Source organism: Accipiter gentilis, chromosome 16, assembly GCF_929443795.1.
Source record: "Accipiter gentilis chromosome 16, bAccGen1.1, whole genome shotgun sequence".
Lineage (NCBI taxonomy): Eukaryota > Metazoa > Chordata > Aves > Accipitriformes > Accipitridae > Astur > Astur gentilis.
In genome coordinates this window covers 10,846,919-10,866,291 of record NC_064895.1, presented here as the reverse complement: position 1 = coordinate 10,866,291, position 19,373 = coordinate 10,846,919, and the positions used below count along the sequence as shown (strand labels likewise).

At 38.8% G+C, this 19,373-nt stretch overlaps 1 protein-coding gene across 6 annotated transcripts in view; it reads left to right on the top strand.

Moving 5' to 3' along the window:
- EIPR1 (EARP complex and GARP complex interacting protein 1) overlaps positions 1-18,683 on the top strand; it is a 102,125-nt gene extending 83,442 nt beyond the window's left edge. For 2 of the 6 annotated variants that reach the window (XM_049818989.1, XM_049818984.1), the window contains 2 exons: positions 1,047-1,214; positions 9,537-12,916. In XM_049818989.1, coding sequence (XP_049674946.1) covers positions 1,047-1,214; positions 9,537-9,768 — 400 coding nt within the window. In that variant the 3' untranslated portion in view covers positions 9,769-12,916. The other 4 variants (XM_049818986.1, XM_049818988.1, XM_049818987.1 and 1 more) reach the window with 4 other exon arrangements.
- Positions 18,684-19,373: the final 690 nt, after the last annotated feature.

Here is a 19,373-nt window from a genome sequence, read left to right as displayed (position 1 = left end):
CTGTTGTTAACGTTATTGGGAGATAGGGTACACCTTTGAGAAGCACAGCACAGAACTTGACTTGTAGGGGCCAGCTGGGACACAGGTGTGCCTGCTCAAATTGAGCCTGATCTGTTGTGCCTGATGTGCAGAAAATCAGCTGCTATCTATCCTTCTGTTGTGGAATGGTTGAAATGCTCAATAATTCAGCCACACTTTGTTTCATGCTCTTCACAGCCCTTAAGCCAGAAAATGCAAGAGTCATTTTATTCTCTGAGATAATATTTAGAGCCTGTATCTACTGCTCTGGCCTGTAGTTGGAGCAAGGAGAGAATCTTGTCTGATGTTTGCAGACTTCAGTGGTTAAGAAAAGATGAGCAGTTCATATTTTACTAAATTTGGGTTGGAGTAATTCTTGCAAAATAAATCTGGACCCTGAAGCTACTTGGAGGGGAATGAAGATGTGAATTAACAGAAGCAGCGTTCATACTTTTTTCCAGAAGATTAAAAGAAAAAGAATAAAACAAGAACCATATGACATTTGGTATTAACTTGATATGTAAAATGTTAAAATTGAAGAGAAATATAATCCTACTTTTGTTTTAGAGTCTATTTTAAACTTTACTGTAAGAATGTTGTGAGATTTTGTTTAACAGGGTATTTCTAATCCATATTTTGCCCTGGGCAAATTTTTATATTTAGAACTTAAATATTTATCTGACTTACTAAACAAAAATTGGCATGTGCCCTCAAGGAATGATACCACTGCATAGTGTGTTTTGTTCTTTGTTTTTGTTTTTTTTTTTTTTGTTTTTTTTTGTTTTGTTTTTTTAAAAAAAAACTTATTTGTTGAGTTTTAAAGACACCTCAGAAAACAGATCACATGGAAGCTTAAAAGCCATATGAAGATGCCAGTCTTTGAAGTGAGGCACATCACTTCTATGCATACTTACAATATTTAAGTCACAGATCAGTTTTTAGTGCTGTTTTTAGAAAAAAAAATCCTTTAACATTGATGCAGTACTTGCCAAGAATAGCCTTTTGTTCTTTCTGATTTCATTTTTTAGGGTCTGGAATGTCAGATACAATCATTCTCATGATCAGCTGATCCTTACAGGAAGCAGTGACAGCAGAGTTATTCTGTCTAATATGGTATCAATTTCTTCTGAACCATTTGGGCATATGGTAGATGATGACGAACTAAGTGACCAAGAGGACCAGCATCAAGAAGAGAAGTATGAAGTTTCCTGAGTTTTATGCAGATGCTTATAGTTGGTCTTTTCATTGTAATGGTTAACATGCTATTTTTTTGCTGACTAGGATTTTTGTATACCGGCCTTTCTGGTAAGTAGTTCTAATTCCTACTTCGTTCTTCTTTTACTCAGTCTTGGGTGGAATACACACTTTAAATCTGATTGGCACAGTCATAATATATTCACTGGTAGGAAGGGGATGGTGATGCCACCGACCAGTCCTAAAGTCCACTGGATCAGTGAAAAGATTCACTTTAAGGGAGCTCTGGATCAAGTCAAGCATATACAATAATCTGGGTTAAGTGAGAGTTGAAAAATCTGCTTTTTGCATTTTCTGTGTATGTGTTCTAACCTTTAGGAATGTAACCTTTAGGAAACTCTAATGGTGAGCTTCTGCACAGGCAGAAAAAAGAAGTATAATAAATACATTAACTTTTGTACATTTCACTCTTAATATTGCTGACTGCTCTAGAAACCAGTAACTCCTCAGACCTTATTTCAAGCAAAACAGAAGTTTGGGATTTTTTGACAGTCTTGGTAGAGTATAATGCATGTTATTGCAAGCATTTCTAAACAGCATCTGCTTGGGTGTGTGAGAAATCACGTATTTTGCATGTGAATTTTGGAGAGATGGGGTTTTTAGTAAATCGTTAACTGAAATGCTGCAATAATCATTTCTTTATCCTCCATTTTTGTCTGCTTTCAACTTTTTCATTGTGCAATATATGATTCTTGTTTTGCTCTCTGTACTTTATGAATGTATATATCTATATAGGGAGTTCTGTAGATCTAGTGTGGGCTGAGGCTTTCTAATTTTGTGACTAGCTTACATGGTGATCTTCAGCAAACTTTCTTTACAAAGTGAAGATAATGATAGTGAAACTCTTTTAAAATATTTTGAGACCAACAGGCTTTAGTCTATATCTTTCTATTCTTTTCAACTGTCGATATCTATGTTCCTCATGTCTGTACTGAGCAGTTGTTTTGTTATTTCTGTTAATTTATTTTAATATGCAAAGCAGTCTGCAATGAAATAGGCAGATTACGTCCTGAACTATCTTTTTAAATGAAGAATAGTCAGATGGGATGAGGAACAAGGAAATTACAAAAAAGATCCCCCAGTTGCTCAGCTGTGTTTGCTAGAAGTTTCAGTTAAAATTCTAAATAAAGTTTAGGTTGCTTCTCTAGTTGCATTTTTAAGGTTGCTCTTGCACCTTTATTTTATGAATAAAGATGTAGTTTTGCTCTGAATAGTTTTGACATTTTGGCTTCACATAAAGGACTTGGAAACCATTTTTTTTTAATCTTAAATAAGGAAGCTATCCCATATATAGAAATGGTTCGTTCTAAATGTACAAGATGCCTCTGGAGGCAACAGGTGATGTAAGTGCCTGGAAAATCAAGGTGTATCAAATTAAGTACCTAGAAATTTGCTCACATCAACAGTACGTACTTTCTAGAACATAACTAAACTACAGTATTTTAAATATGATGTACCTTTTGGTTCCTTATGTTTGGCTGGGGATTGCAATTTATTCTGTTCTGGATGGAAGAGAAATAGTGTTAATGGAAGTGAGAAAGAGACTTTTTTTTTTTAAAATATGGTGGAAATGTGTTAATAGAAACAAAATCACATGTAAATAGTGTTCTGACAGATGTTGTATAGTAGGGTATCTGGAGTTCTGAATTTCTGTTGATTGTAGACCCTGTAGGTTGCCTTATTAAAACACAAGTGATTGTTTCTAGAATAGGAATTTTTGAAACCAAGAATATGCAAAACAATACAACAAATATAACGCATCTTTTCTTTTGGCTATTGGATGGATGTAAACCACATCATGACTGACTTGTATAGTAATGATGCAGAGCCCATGCCTGTTTCCAGAAGCTACAAGAGTATCAGTACTGCATTTGCCTTTTAAATACATGTTTTTCAGCTGCTAATCTGTTCTCTATAAAACCTGGGAAAGCGCATTAGCTTTTGTAACATTTGATTGGTACTGTAAGAGTCTTGTCTTGTGGGGTTTTTTTGTCCCCCCTCTTTGTTATGAGTTGAGCTGGAAGGATGCTTGCAAGGTGCTCACCAGCCTTGAGCTGTTGCCAGCTGAATGTCTGTTTAGTTCTGAGCGCACTAATGAAGCAGGGCATAACAGCTGTTGGGAATACTTCTTGTTAGTCAACCACTAGTGCCAAATATTTAGGCTTTAGTACTCGTTTCCCTCCTGGAGACCTCTTTGAAGAGTCTGTTCCACCATTCTGTGGGTACTGTCTTTTGTGTAAAACAGGTTTTTATTGTACGGTTTGGTGTGGTGTGTGTGGGGGTGTGTTTTGTTTTTTTGCTTGGGTGTGTTCTAGACTTTCAAGACAGTGTTATATTCTCATGGGGTTCAATTTTATCCTGTTTTGGAGGACATCTGTTTTGCTATTAATTAGCACACAAATCTTGAAAAAGAAAATGTACTTTCTGGGTGTACCTTGAAATACACCAGGAGGAGCAGGTGTCTGTACAACTAGTATCTCCAGCCAGTCACCTTCAGACTAAGTGACCAAATGTATCTGAAAAGAAGGTTGAAATATCAAGTGGAAAGAAGAAAAAAGGCTCTTTCCTCAGGGGCTACCTATTTTTCATGTTCTGAATAAAGTAACTTGTAAAAATATTTATTGGATTAAATATAAAAATGAAAAGTATGTACCAGTTGTATCTTCAAAGTTTGTTTGGGATTTTTTTTTTCTGCTTAGCAAATATCCCCATATTTTAAAAACGTTGAATTGCAATACTATTGTGCACAGCTAAGACTTCTGAGATCTTTGAGGCTCATGTTAATTTTTAATATATTTTATAGTAAACTTCCTAATTTTTATTGTATTGCTTGGCTAGAGACAGAAGCAAGTAATATGTTAAACACTTCATTGTTCAGCCATGTAGAACAATGCATGAATCTACCCACTCGTTTATTCTTGCCAGATTTTCTGTAGTAACTGCCTACTTTTTAAGGTTTGCAACTGCAAAATAATTATTTGGAGGTAACTTTTTTCTTTTTAAGAACAGAGTGCAGGTTCACTGAGTAATGAATAGACAACAATCCAAAAGTTGCTGTTCTATTGTTACTAAGGAATTATTCTTTGAGGTTTCTCCTTTGGGTGATTGTCCATCTATGTCTTTGACATCTTGGAACTCTGTGTGCTCCCATCTTGGAGACCAGAACACACTTACACAAGCAATAAAACTAGAACTTTTGCATGAGGATCTGTCACTTGTTGCAATCGAGTGACCTTTAGTTCCTCTTAGCTGCTGATTCAGATCAGAGCAACTATTTTGCGGTCTCTTCCCTACTTTTAAACTGCTATTGTTGTTGTTTCTCTGATCAGCCATAAAAACATTAAGAGCAGCCTCCCTGTTTCATATCAAAGGTCTCCCTAGCCTGGATATCATGTCTCTTGATAGTGGCCAAGAGGAAAGATTATAAAAACAGGAAAAGGAGATGATATCTCCCCTGGGTATGCTTCTAGTCCCTGACTATTTGCAGATCAGGGACCTTTACTGCCTTCTGAATCACCTTTGGAGACTTCTGATCCTTCCCTTTAGGATTTTCTTTTGCCAACAGCCATATTCTCAAGTATATCTCTTCTCAGTAACAGTGGCTTTTTGTTCCAAAACATGCTAGCTGTGCATGCACTGCCTTTGTGAAATGTGTCTAGGAGAAATATGCCAACTGCGTTTGTTTTCTTGCACTGAATAAGGAAAAGCATCAGTGCTTTCTGTCCGGGAAGCCCAAAGCCTCTGTCGAAAGTAGGTAGTCTAAAAAGGGGATTGAGCTGTCCGCAGAGAGGAGTTAAAGGCATGTGGCCAGAGGAGAGCTATGGTGTATTCTGGTCAAGTCCCTAGTCTGGGTAATTTAATGCACAATTCAAATACGGAAAAAAAATTAGCTGAGAAATGGGGAATGAAATGCTGTACTCCTCGCTTAATTTCTAGCACCTTGATCCAGAGGTATAAAAAAGTGTACAAATCAAATGAAAACAGAACAGAAGAGGTGGGTATATGGGGCGCATTTAGCTTTCATCCCCAAGACAAAGCTCGTGCACCTGGACAAGAATATAGGGAGTGCTTTTCAATGTTTGAACAAAAAACGTAAAACATGGGGTCATTCCACATCTATGAATGCAACTGATTAAGGCGGGATTCTCCTTGTCCTCTCTTTCTTTAGTGGCTTTGCACTCTGGTGTTGCAAGGACTTCCTCTCTGCAACACTGAACTTGCCATGATTCCAAAGCTCCTAGAAGTGTCTGTCAGTTCCCTTCTAGACATCTGCAGAGCACTGTCTTCCTTTAAAGGGAGGTGGTGACTGTCTTACATCCTTTCTTTGTTCTTTGGTCATCCAAAGTCCATACGTTAGTGAGTCTATATTTTGTTGTATTAAACTAGTCTGGCAGTCATTTTAATTCTACATTGCTATTTCTAACAATAAACAAAACCTACTAGGTTCTTGCAGTTTAGTGTGACCATCTTTGCTCACCAATCAGGATTCCTTTTCTTTAGTTATTGGAATATACTTATGTGGTGGGTTGACCGTGGCTGGATGCCAGGTGCCCACCAAAGCCGCTCTATCACTCCCTCCTCCTCAACTGGACAGGGGAGAGAAAATATAACAAAGGGCTTGTAGGTCAAGGTAAGGACAGGAGAGATCACTCACCAATTACTGTCATGGGCAAAACAGACTCAGCTTGGGGAAAATTAACTCAATCTATTACCAATCAACCAGAGTAGGGTAATGAGAAATAAAACCAAATCTCAAAACACCTTCCCTCCAGCCCTCCCTCCTCCCCGGTTCAAATCCACTCCCAGATTCTCTACCTACCCCCCCCGAGTGGCACAGAGGAATGGGAAATGCGGTTTCCAGTCAGTTCATCACACGTTATTTCTGCCGCTTCATCCTCTTCAGGGGCAGGACTCATCACACTCTTCCCCTGCTCCAGCGTGGGGTCCTTCCCACGGGAGACAGTCCTCACGAACTTCTCCAATGTGGGTCCTTCCCACGGCCTGCAGTTCTTCACGAACTGCTCCAGCATGGGTCCTTTCCCCGGGCTGCAGTCCTTCAGGAGCACACTGCTCCAGCGTGGGTCCCCCACGGGGTCACAAGTCCTGCCAGAAAACCTGCTCCAGCGTGGGCTCCTCTCTCCACAGATCCGCAGGTCCTGCCAGGAATCTGCTTCAGCGCGGGCTTCCCATGGGGTCACAGCCTCCTTCGGGCATCCCCCTGCTCCGGCGTGGGGTCCTCCCCGGGCTGCAGGTGGAGATCTGCTCCCCCGTGGAGCTCCCTGGGCTGCAGGGGGACAGCCTGCCTCACCAGGGTCTTCCCCACGGGCTGCAGGGCAATCTCTGCTCTGGCGCCTGGAGCTCCTCTTCCCTCTTCTTCTGCAGTGACCTGGGGGTCTGCAGGGCTGTTTCTCTCATATTCTCACTCCTCTCTCTGGCTGCCATTTCTGTCCCACCAACTTTCTTTCCTTCTTAAATCTCTTCTCCCAGAGGCACGACCACCGTCACTGATGGGCTCGGCCTTGGCCGGCGATGGGTCCGTCTTGGAGCTGGCTGGTATGGGCTCTGTCGGACACGGGGGAAGCTTCCAGCAGCTTCTCGCAGAAGCCACCCCTGTAACCCTCCCACTACCAAAACCTTGCCACACAAAGCTGATAAAACTTATTTGCCTTATAGGTTTGAATTTTAAACTCTGTATGTCTGTGTTTGGTATGCTGATGATACGCAACATGGGAAGGCCATTCGCTCCCTTAGGAGCCCCAACAAGGTACATTCTGCATGTACAGCAGTGTTTTCATTCTTTATGACTTCTATGGCCAAAACTTCATGACAAGACTGAATGGATAATGGAGGACATGCTTTTTAAGAGAAAAAGCCTTTTCTGTATCCATACCAATGAAAATATTTATATGGTCAGTAGCATTTTGAGCTTATACATCAGTCCTGAAAAGGAAGCCGTCCTTAAACTTTAATTTTGCAGAATGAGCTAACAGATCCCATAGCTCTCTTTGTGGTTTACAGGCTTAAGATGTCTGCTGTGTTTTCACTGGCAGAACCGATTACTAAGGTCAGTATGCTGCCTTCTCCCTTATGCTGCATTTTTTGACAATATGTTGTAAGCTTACCCTTATCTTTGTTATCTGTTGAAGAGTGTATCAGAAATTCACATTAAGAAATACATTTGTAGTGTGTTTCCTGAAGTCTGATGTTTCCATCTTTTTCGCCATAGATGCTAGCCACACTGTCCTTTGAGATACAAACAGAACAAGATCTAACACAAGCACTTCTCACCATTTTGCATTTAAAGCTGAGACATGTAAAGGATTGGTCCTTCCAGTACAGAGTATCTCATTAAGATAGTGAAGTTTTTAGTGAGATTTTAAGTGTAGGAACCTCTTCTGCAATCAGAATGGGCCAGAGAGAAAATGGTGGGTGGCCTCTCTGTAGAAAGAGTTTCCTTCAAAATTCCTTCTAAAGGAGGTGTGATGTTTTCTACCTTTTGTGATAGAAACGTATTTTGGAGCCTTTTTAATAGTAAATGATGTGGTTTCATGATAATACATACGAACTGTGTGATCTGACATAATACCTCTGTATACACACCAGTGACTTCAGGAGAATGAATTGTCAGCATTGATACTTTAAAAACTATTTGCCAAATGTTCACTATAAGGCAGGCTTTCAGGGTATTTTCACACAGCTGCCAATAGTATTAATCTTGATGATATTTTGCTTGTGGTATTTATGTCTCGGAGAAATCTAGAAGTCATGGGATAGTGCTATGGAATCCATGAAGAGACTCAATTAATTAAAACAGCTTAAATAGTTCCTGTCTTGGGGAATGCCAGTGTTCAGGACTTGGTTGGATATGTAAGAAGTTGGGCCAAATCTACTGCAGCAGCACTTTCCAATTCTTAGACTATTTTGCTTTAAAAATGTGTGGGGTTTTCCATACTGTTTCTTTCTTTAACCCGTATCAGGATATATACCCTCTTTAATTCATTTTGTGTATTAGGACAACTATGAAACATGTTGTATTAAAATATGCATTTCCTGTTTTTAAAGATAGTATTTCCTGTAGAAGCAGTTCAGAAGGCTGTTGGGTTTGGAGGTTTTGGGGGGGGGGGGGAGATAATGGTTACAGTAGTACAAATGGCCAATTATTATACATAAAAATTGTGTTCCAGTATGAAATAAGAGAGTGAAAGAGGAAGTAGTGTGTTGTCTAGGCTTACCAGAAACAAAACCTTACAGCTGCTAAGTTTTCTCCTGCAGTTAAAGGGAAAGGGCATCCACAGGGCTTATTCTGGAATCCAATGACATGCTTTTCAGGATTCATATTGGACGCTGCAGTACATGTTGCTGCTCTGTTGAATCACATCTATTTCATAGTAATTTTTAGATTAAAGAGGATTTAATTTTGACTGTGATAAGGAATTAATGATTTTTGGTGACTCTGAAAAACATATTTTATTGAACATTGTGGTGACAATACAGAATCGCAAGCACTGAAAACTTAAGTGGTTGTTAGCATGAGGAGTAATTGGAAATAACAGCTCTCTACATGAAAACAATTATCCAAGGCTTAACAGGCTTCTCTCTCAAGTCTGTAACACAATTAACCTCAAAGTTATCTAGTAAAATGAAAGCTCTTCTCCTTTCATAGGAGAGGCTGGTAGGGGTCGCGCTATGTGAATAACACTAAAAAGAGAAAGCAGTCCAGTTTCAGCTCTCTGTGGCACAGGTCTTAAATTTATGCAGGATGTAGGTAGAGATTACACGTTTCTTATTATGAGTTCTTGATGACATAAGAGTTTGATGCCTTGTCAGTTGGTGCAATGCAAGAACATATATAAGGAGAGAAAAAGGTATTTTAATCTGGCCAGGAAAAGTCCTTAAAATAGTACAGGAAAATGAGAAAGTAAAGTAACTTTTTAAGGGGCAGGGAGATTTAGGACTAGAAAGAAAATATCTTACTAAGCTTGCCAGGCATAACAAGTGATTACCAAGGGTGCTTATCAAATATAGTCTAGTCAGACTGCTCTATCAGGGACCAGCAGGCCAAGAACCTGCACCTGTGGTACACTAAACTAGCTATAGCATAGCAACTACATTTTTACACCCATAACCTGCAGCTTTTATGTCAAAACAGAAATTTCTGTGTTTTGGCAACAACCTGAATTATACTTATTAAAGTAGCATAGAAGAAAGTTTACTTATCCACCTCTGTACAGGTACTTTTCCTGTTTCTGAACTTCTCTACCCAGGAAGAAATTTAAGGTCCTGAACTCTCCTCCCTGTTCCAAAACCTGCCAGAGATCTGCTGACTATCCCAGTATCCAGTCCACTTTGAATGCTTTCCTCTTCTGTGTACTGTGTTATGCATCTAATGTAAGAAGGCAGGTAACCTGGGCATTGTCATCAGGAGTTGGTAACTATGAAATGGGAAGTTTCCGAGATAAGAATAATGCACATGAAAGTACAGCAGTATTCTTTTAATCACTGCTACATTATTAATAGAGTATTAGAAAAAATACACTTGTCAGTGCTATGACATATTAGGTTCTGAAATTACTTACTGTATGTTAAGGAGAAATAAAATTGTAGCAACTGATAAAAACAGAAGTATAATTAAAGTATCTAAATAGAAGAAACATCTTAAGATAAATACAAGTTGTTTTGTACGTGTTCCACTAGTATGTGCTGTGACCAAAATAATCTTTTTTTTTTTGGAGGCTCTGTTTATATATGTGTGTATATGTATGTATACATATATATTTAAAAGTTTTTGTTACCTTGTTTAAAAAAATGTCAGTGTCATATCTGTCAGGTCTATAAGTTCTTGCATTAACCAAACTATATTAAATATCTGGGGAGGTAGGAGAGTCTGAGCTGATTCTTTAAAAATGTGTAAAAGCTGTGTAAAATCTTGTTGAGAGTAAATAGGTTGTTGTGGGACTCTGAACAATTCTAAGTATTATAGATTCATATAGATTAAAAAATAGTATTCTCAGCTTGTTGTGGATTACCAAAAAATTCACGCACATAGCCAAAATGCAGACAAATCTGAGGTGTTTTCTTGGAAGTTTATTAGCATGGGGTAAGGTGGTCTGTCTCCAAGAGATTCCTGTTGTGAGGGAAAAAAAACCCACCACAAACAAGCTTGCTCCTTTGGGGTTTTTAATTATTTGGAACAGTCTTTCACATTCATGAAATAAATTCTGCTCTTTATTCCAGTAGCAGAATCCTCTGGGGCTCATTACCCATTACATAATCTAAAGGCTAATCTGTTTTCATTCATAGTGCCATAAGCATACTCTACAAACAGTTTCTTTTGGATCTTCTGTATTATTCCTGAGACGCATGTCATTCTGACATGACTTTTTTCCCATCCTGATTATCTTGTATAGTATCTAGCTCTTTTACATGAAGTGATCCCTTCCATAAGGATTTTCTCAGATTCTCAGTAACAGTCTTAAGGCTATGCTATTCTTATGCCCAAGTAGTCTGTAACTCTATACATAATATTTTCACAGATCTATGCTATTAAAAAAAACCCAAAACATAAACCCCCCCACAAACCACTGAAAACTGAACTCCTGTGGCCTGGAGAACCACATGGAATAGTATGCTTTCTTTTTCTGGGACAGCACAAAATTACTTTCATACCCAAGAAGTTCAGTGTATAGACAAAAATAAAAGACAGTTAAAAATTGTAGTTATAAATGGAAATGCCAAACAGAAGTTCATCTACAGGCTTCTTTCCTGAACACTCATTCCCCTATGACTTCTCTAAATTAAATTAGATGAACTGTGTTATTTAAATGAAACACTGGAACAACTCTGAGCATACAGAAAATAGTATAATCTAGAAGCTTTTTTGTTCTTGTTTATCCAACCTCTGGTTAAGTGAGACTCCTGGTTAACTGAAAGTCGGTCGTGTCCCCTGACAGCCATGTGCACCGTGCATTACTCCCCTGCTTATCCAGAGAGACATCTGAAACCTTCAGAATAATGGAGTTGTGGGTAAGTGGGTGAGCACCGCACGAAGCACATTGCTGTCTGGGGACATGACCAACTTTCACTTAACCAGGCATGTCAGTTAGCAGGAAGTTAGAAGAACACATTGCAGGAGATGAAGTGTCTGTGTGTGTGTGTGTGTGTGTGTGTGTGTTTATTAGCTCTCTGCTGTTAGATGGTTTTTATCAAAGCACATATTCAGGAGAACTGCAAAACAAGCCTGCTCTTTGCAATTAACCAGGGGCTGCGTGTTGTTTGTGCTGTGACCTTTTTTTGTTAGTTGACCTTAAATGTAGCATAACTAAATGATAAAAGTCCTTGAAACTAAGTATCTGAAGCTGTTCTGAAGTATCAGACTGCTTTTGGTTTATTCATTAAATTCAATTGAACTTTAATTGCGATGTTAGATTCACAGCTGGTTAGGCTGGCTAGGTGGAGCAGCGATATCCTGCAAGCGATTCAAATGTGATACCATATACGCTTTGTGATCGTAGAGGCACGTGCTTTCAGAGAGCAGCGGTAAAGGGCAAAGACTGCCAATAACAACGATTCATTTCTGTAGTAGCAGCATCTGTTTAAATGATTGAGTGGCATTCACAAGGCTCTTTGGCTTTGCTTTCTGTTCGGAGGATTGCAGCTGTAATACAAGGCTGTTTCTGGGAGGCAGGGGGATGCTTCTGAAAGGCTGACTGATTCCTGTCAGACAGAGGTGATCCTCTGTGGGTGAAGGAGCTCTAAGGTCATCCTCTGAAAACTCACCTACCCTGTAGCTACAGAATAATGTGCTGTGGTTGTGTTCTGAGAGGAGGGACTGGCTCTGTGAGTGGAGGGAAGAAGGGCTGTTCTCAGCTAGCAGAGCACGATCAGTGACTCTTGGGTGGTTTGGACTTCAGAGAACTGCCTGAGTCTGTTCTTAAATATTTGCAATGCAAAAAAGAATCTGTCTGTCTCTCAAGATGTAGGTGACCAGGAGCTTGGGTGTTGCAGTGAGATGTGAGGTATACAACAATAGATGAGAATCTGGTGTTGTTATAACTCTAGGAATGGGAGACTAAAATTGAAGTGTTCAGAGTGGTGCCTCCATCTCCCTTCCATTACTCCAGAGAGAATGGGTCCAGGATGGCAGCACAGGAAAGACTGTGACGTTAAGGACTGCAACTTCTTACCTATCTACACACCTCTAATAAGATTATATATTATTTTAAGAATTCAGTTAACAAAGGGGGAAAGGAAGGGATGGAGCATGGCGAGAGAAAAGATATTGATAAAAATGTGTGTTTAAGTGCATTTAGATCATACACTGTAGTTTAACTTGCTTTACAGAGAGAGATGCTTAGTGTAGGTTCCGAGAGACTGGGAAATGCACTCAAGTTGAGAATAAGAGGTACTTTGTCCCTCCAAATGGGGTCTTTAACATTGACTTGACTCTGCTGCGTTATCTAAAACACAGGTACACGCAGACATCTGGTATAAAATATTTCCTTAGAGCCCACTACTGCGTTCTTATACTTCAAATGGGAAGTTGTGTATCTAGATGTTAGTGACACTTAATATTGCCTTTTAAATCAAGTGTGTTCACAGATCCTTACGATTTTCTTCTTTTTTTTTTTTTTGTTTTTTTTTTTCCAATTTTAGGATTAAAGAGCCCCTTCAGGACAGTGTAATAGCTACCTATGAAGAACATGAAGATAGCGTATATGCAGTTGAATGGTCCTCAGCAGACCCGTGGCTATTTGCCTCTTTAAGTTATGATGGGAGACTTGTTATTAACAGGGTTCCCAGAGCCCTTAAATATCACATACTGTTATAATTTGTTTGGATTATGGTGGAGTTGTTATCTTGATGTACACAATTGGTAGGTATTGTTTAGGGGTTTTTTTTTGAGAATCTATTTTTATTAAGTATAAATGTTAAGTTTTTGTTAAGATTATCCGTACTAATATAGACACTTTCAGTCTGCCTTTTGTATTTGCCTTGAAGAACTGTTGCATTTTCTGAAGGCTGTACTAGTTAGATGATTTTCTTTTTTTTGTTTGTTTGTTTGCTTGCTTGAGGGGCTAATCACTTTGTGAATTATAAAGTTTCTGGAGATACTGGGTACTTCCCATACCATACTATTGCTTTATTACTTCAGCTTTATGCAAATACAGTGGATTACAGAGGTGGTGTTATGCTAATATAAAACCGGGACAATGTCGGGTGCATGTAGCAGAAGTGATCTACTTGTACACAAGAATAATATTTATCTTTCTGATAAAAGCAGCGTTCTGCTCTTGGCTAGGGCCACGTTCTGCCAACTATTCTGGTCATTATTCAATGTTTATGAATACAGTTGGGAATGGTCTTAAAAGGCTTTCTTAATTCAGTCTAATATTTTAAACACTTTTTCTCCCATCTTGTGTATCCTAAGAAGAGATGTTAATTGTGAAGGTGAAACCTTCAAAATACATTTTTTCATTTAAGCCTTGTGGTAGCATCAACAAAGTACCATCCTGCAATTTGCAAACTAAATGCAATTTTGAGCTATGCATTGTTATTGGAAACAATATTAGTCTTTACCAAAATCTCTTATATACTCATGGAATGTATTATCCCATGTTTATAGAACTTAGTTGTGCTGTAGTATATTTTGAGGGACTCTGGAGCAATGCTGTTGTTAACCTGAAAAATCTCTTTATATTTGTGAGTAGTCTCTTCTTCTTATCCTTTTGGCTCTGTGCCATTCTGCAGTACGTTGACATGATGTAGCAGGCTTTCAGCTAAGCACAAAATATCCTTTGCTATATCCTACTGTTTGCAATACCTGACCTAGGCATTGGTGACTGTCTTGTTACAAATGCTGAGAACAGACAGATGCTGCCCTGTAGGAGAATGCACAGAAGACTTGAAATGTCGATGGAAGGCATGGTGAAACATGCCTGTACGTGCTGACACCCCCCCTTTCCCCTTACATAGCTTGCATTAAGATGAAAATTCTGTTGCTTGTTCTTTGTGTACTCAGACTAACTGCAGCAGTAATTATTCCCTGTTGCCTTTTCATCCCTATTATTTCCCATTAACTTCAGAACCTGGGTATGTGCGACAGTGTTGGTTGTGGTAGCATTGTGTAAGACTGCTCTGAAGAAATGGCAATGAACATGGGATGGAAAAATCAATACCAGCCTCTTCTGTGATTCCTCTTGTTGCTATGGCAACTATTGGTGTTAGTGTTGAGGGACAGCCTGCTGCTCACCTCTGCTTGTCCTTACCCACTCTTGGATTGAAACATGTCCAGATGTGATTTGTTGTGTATACACAGCTGCTTCTGTGAGAACATGCTTTGAGAGCATCACTGACTGCTATAGGCCAAAACATCCAGAAAAGATGAAAGTTGAGTTCTATTTCTGGCTTTCTTAAAGAGCTTGTTTGGAAAAATTCATGGGAGTGAAGTAATCCAATTAAATCATCTGTACTATTGTTTATATTTGTGTTACAATGCTGCCTGTCTGCTCCAAAGTGAATGCTTCACTGGAAATTCTGATAGTCTGATTTTCTGCATTAAGATTTTAAACTTGTACTATTTCAGATTGTCTCAATCTTTAATTAGGCATGAGCTATTCACCTATATACCACAAGAAAAATTACATTTCCAAATCAGTAGCGCCTCCGTCGTCTGAATATCAAAATCCTTGGTTGGGCTGCAGCTTCATATGTGGAGCTTTCAATCTTCAGATGCAAACCTTGTCAGGTTCTACCCCCCTGCCGCTTCCCCCCCCAACCCCCCCCCCCCCCCCCCCAAACCTGCAGTATATCTTTAGTGTGCAGCAAAACTCTTTAAAACTTTCTTCACATTAGCAATAAAGGTCTAATAAAACTTTATTGTCTGTTAATGTATATGTCTTGCATCGTGAAGGTGATGGGAAATTACGTAACAGTATGTGGGATTTGATTTTTAACATGTAATAAATGCAGGACAGATTTCAGACTAATTTTTATGTGGCTGTATTTCCTTTAATATTGTAAGCTTACACAAGCTGGAAAGCTCTGTAAACAAATAAGAAATGTTTTCTTTTGTTTTAGTTTTGTTGAATGTGTATATCACTTAATAGGGAAGAAGAGAGGGGATGAACACTGGGAGGGAAGGGAGTAGCAGATCGAATTTGAATGAAACACATTACAGTAGAATCAAGAGAGCAGGAAGGGTCAAGTTTTAATCATTTTCAGCTGTCTGTAAAGTGGGATCTGAGCTACATGTACAGCACTGGCAGTGATATGGAAATGACCTTCAGAAAAGGAAGGCTTTTGACAAGGTTTTATCCCAGGCTGTTAGAGAAAGCAAGCTGCTGTAGGATAAGAGGAGGGGTTCAAAGATGGTTAAATAACTGATTAAAAGATAGGAAATAGGAAGCAGGAATAAATCATCACATTTCATGGTAAAAAGAAATTACCAATGAAGTCTTGTAAGGATCTGTGCCTGGACCGGTGCTTCACAGTATATTCATGACCTTTTTGGAAAAAGGGCTGCATAGAAATATGGCATAGTTTTCAGATACTGTTCAGAGTAGTAAAGATGACTGAAGAATTATGGAAGGGCCTTACCTCACAGGGTGGCTGGGTGATAAAATGGTAGATGAAATTCAGTGCAGGAAACGTGAAGTAACAGATATGGGAGAAAACAGATGTTTTACATAACTACTGGGGACCACTGATAAATGGCTATTACTTGGAAGTAAGATCTTAGGGTTTTCATAGATCTTTAAAAGCGTCAGCTTAATAGAGGTTAAAATTTTAATTAAAATGTTGGGAATTACTGGAAAGCAAATAGAGAAGAAAATAAAGAATTGTTAATCCATTAAATAATAGATATTTATAAATCTATGGTGTAAGTGCATCTTGAATACTGTGTATAATTCTGGTTTCTTCTATCTCAAACCCAATGTAGTAAAACTGGGAAAGATTTTAGAGGAGGGTGGTGACAGGAATGATGAATAGTATGCAACACCTGTATGGGGGTACCTAAATAGACTGAAAGGCAGATGGTTGAGAGGGAATGATAAAAGTCCATAGAATCACAAGTGGCAGAGGGAGAGCATGAATAGGGACTGATTGTTCACTGTCTCTCCTGATGCCAGAACTAGAGGTTATTAAATGGAATCTTCATGTGGTGGCTCAAAGCATACAAAATGAGGTGGTCTCAACAGGTGTGAAGGTGAGCTATGGCACTCCTCTTTAACACTCCCTTCCCTCCACAAAAACAAAACAAAACAACACCCAAAGAAACAAACAAAAAATCTTATTAAAGTTTACATGACTTGAAAGAAACTGAACCAGTACTTGAAAGATGAATCCATTAAAGGCTGCTAAATATAAAGGCATCATCTCTGGCTTAGAAAATCCCTTTAAACCATGAATCACTGGACACTACAAAGAGTACTGGCAGAGAATCCCTGTGTGCTTGTCCAGTCCTTACCTCCCTGGACATGTGCTATTTGCCAGTAAGGGTAGAAAATAGAAGTTAAAACAAAAAAAACCTTACTCTCTAAAGCTTTGTCTGTAGTGCTGAGACAGCACGTTGCTCCTGCATGTTTCTATCTCAGAACTGTTTACTTTGGTCATAAGTTGTGTTTTAGGGGATTTCAGAAAACATGTCTCAGATGAATTTCTTACAGAATCCCAGTATTATTTCTGGAAACTATCTTGTTGCAAAACACTTTCTTGGCAGTAAGATTGTGGAGGCAAGCAGATTTCTGTACAGCAAGGAGTCCATCACCGCTTCGGAAATTCAAATCATGGTCTAACTGATCTCGCAGCACTGGGTTGTTTCAGTGTCTTGTAGAGTCCTGTTTATACAGTCACGTATCAGCATTGGTAAGCATAGAATTGTTATTTTCAAACAAACACCTCTTAATGATTTTTTTTCTTTCTTTGCATACTGTGTCCAGGTAAGAAGCTTTAATAGGTCTTGGTCTTTAAGAAGTGAGTTATGGTATTCCTTAAAAATGTCACGTTTTCAATGTTGCCATCTAAAAACTTGTTTTATTCCAGATTTGGTGCTGAAAATCTTTTCTTTGTCACCAATTTAATATATGTGTCTGGTATGAAATTACAAAAATGCTTGAGACGACATATTTTTATTCCACAGAAAGTGAATTATTGAAGGAGAAAGGAATTTATAATATGTTTTAAAAGGTTTTGAGCATGATCTAAATGAAACTGACCAAAGTCAATACAAATCTTGGCTATTTAATGAGAAGCTTGAAATAACAATGTTTCACTTGAACTAAAAATGGTGCTAACTTCAAATTAAAAAAACCCAAACAAACAAAACAAAACAAAAAACCCACAAAACTGAAAACCACCACCAAACACCAAAAAGTAAAACCTCTCAGTAATGACCTGGACTTTGCCTGTGATGTCAGCGCTAAAATTAGCCTGACCTGTACTGAAGCCCATGACGTTAAAAAAACTGCTTGTCAACATTAGAATTAATGAAGAACTTTTCAAGTCTACCCATGCCATCCAATACATTTGCTCTAGACCAATTCTCCTCACTTCATACCTTTTCATTTCACAAAGGTGAGTGGGACTAAGAAGCAGTATGAGTGGAAATAAGAAGCCATATGATCTGGATTATGATCAACACTAGTATTGAAAACAGTGCTTTGTAAAGAAAGAGTTAAGCTGCCTGACCAATGTATTTTCCGACTGACAGCAGAAAGCATTAATTCTGTATTTGCCTCTTCATTTGGAATTCCCAAACCTTACAGTATTTGAGACTGAAATTCTGCATCTTGCTTAAGATAGCCTTCAACAGTATTGTCTGATTATATACTGACATGGTAAGACACCATGACGTAGATATGCCTTTGACATAACTGAAGCAGTGAGAAGTAGGTAATGATAGTTGCTAAGATCAGTCAGTATTTGGATACAAGCTCATAGTGCTACAGAGCTGCCATTTGGCTTCACAGAGGACTTCAAAGGTTTTTTTGCTTTTTCTAGGGGATATGAAGAAAGTGCTTAAAACTTTGTTGTGGTGCCTGTGGTATGAATGCCATTCTGAGGCTGTGAAGCCATGGATACTCTCCAGAACAATTTGCACATTGCTTCTGCTCATTCCACCTGCCACTCTGGTCAGTAAGGAGCTAGCGAAGTGAGAAGAAAATGACAGACAGAGATTTGGAGAAAAAGACAAAGGAGAAGAAAAAGTAAAAGGAAGACTGGCAAATACAGAGTGAAAAATGAATTGAAAAAGACAAGATCAGGGAAAGATCAGTTTGGAAAACAGAAATAGGAAAGATGGAAGAAATTGGCAGTAAATGAAGTAAAGAAAAAGATACAGGGATAAGGAGTTAAAAAAAAAAAAAGACTGCATTCTCTTGTTTTGGCTATGATATTAAAGGTCCTTAAAATTCTTCCATGTTAATCTCCCTGTGTTAACTGATTTAAGTGCTAGAGAATTCCTATTTTATATTGCAGCATTTTAGTTCTGATATTGGAGATGGTTCATGCAGAATAGTTGCTGTCACATTCTTGCTGATGCATAAGTTATTAGTTCAAACTTGTAGGTTTTAAGGGGTCAGGATTTTTAGCTGGTCATTATTCTTTTCAGTGATCAGGTTGCAACTGCACGTGTGAGCAGTTGTAGTCCATTTCAGTGCAAAGTTAGCAGATTGGATAATCAACCTGAGCAGTGTTCTGAGAGGCAGGAAGAAAATTTCAAGTGGGCTGTTTCTTGAGTCACACTAACTAGATCTGCAAAAGCATGTCTTTGATAGACACTGCTTATCCCCCTGTTTACGACTTTAGGGGAGCGTCCTAGTGAGAACAAGTCAAGATATTAGATGTGATTAATAAAGTATCTGAGGCGCATCCTCCCTTCCACACTGACTTGCCTTACAGCAAAAGAATTTTGAGCCGTTCTTGAGAAAATCCCCCGTTTTGATGCTACAGCGGCCCCAACTTCATAAAGCGGTTTTAGTGCTCCAGCACAGAAGATGGCTTTGGGGAGAAAGAGATGAATGAGTCTTACTAAATCCAGGAGCCAAGTTCCCAGTGTGGAGACGCATGGCAAATATGTGGGTTGCTGTTGCCCTGGAGCTATA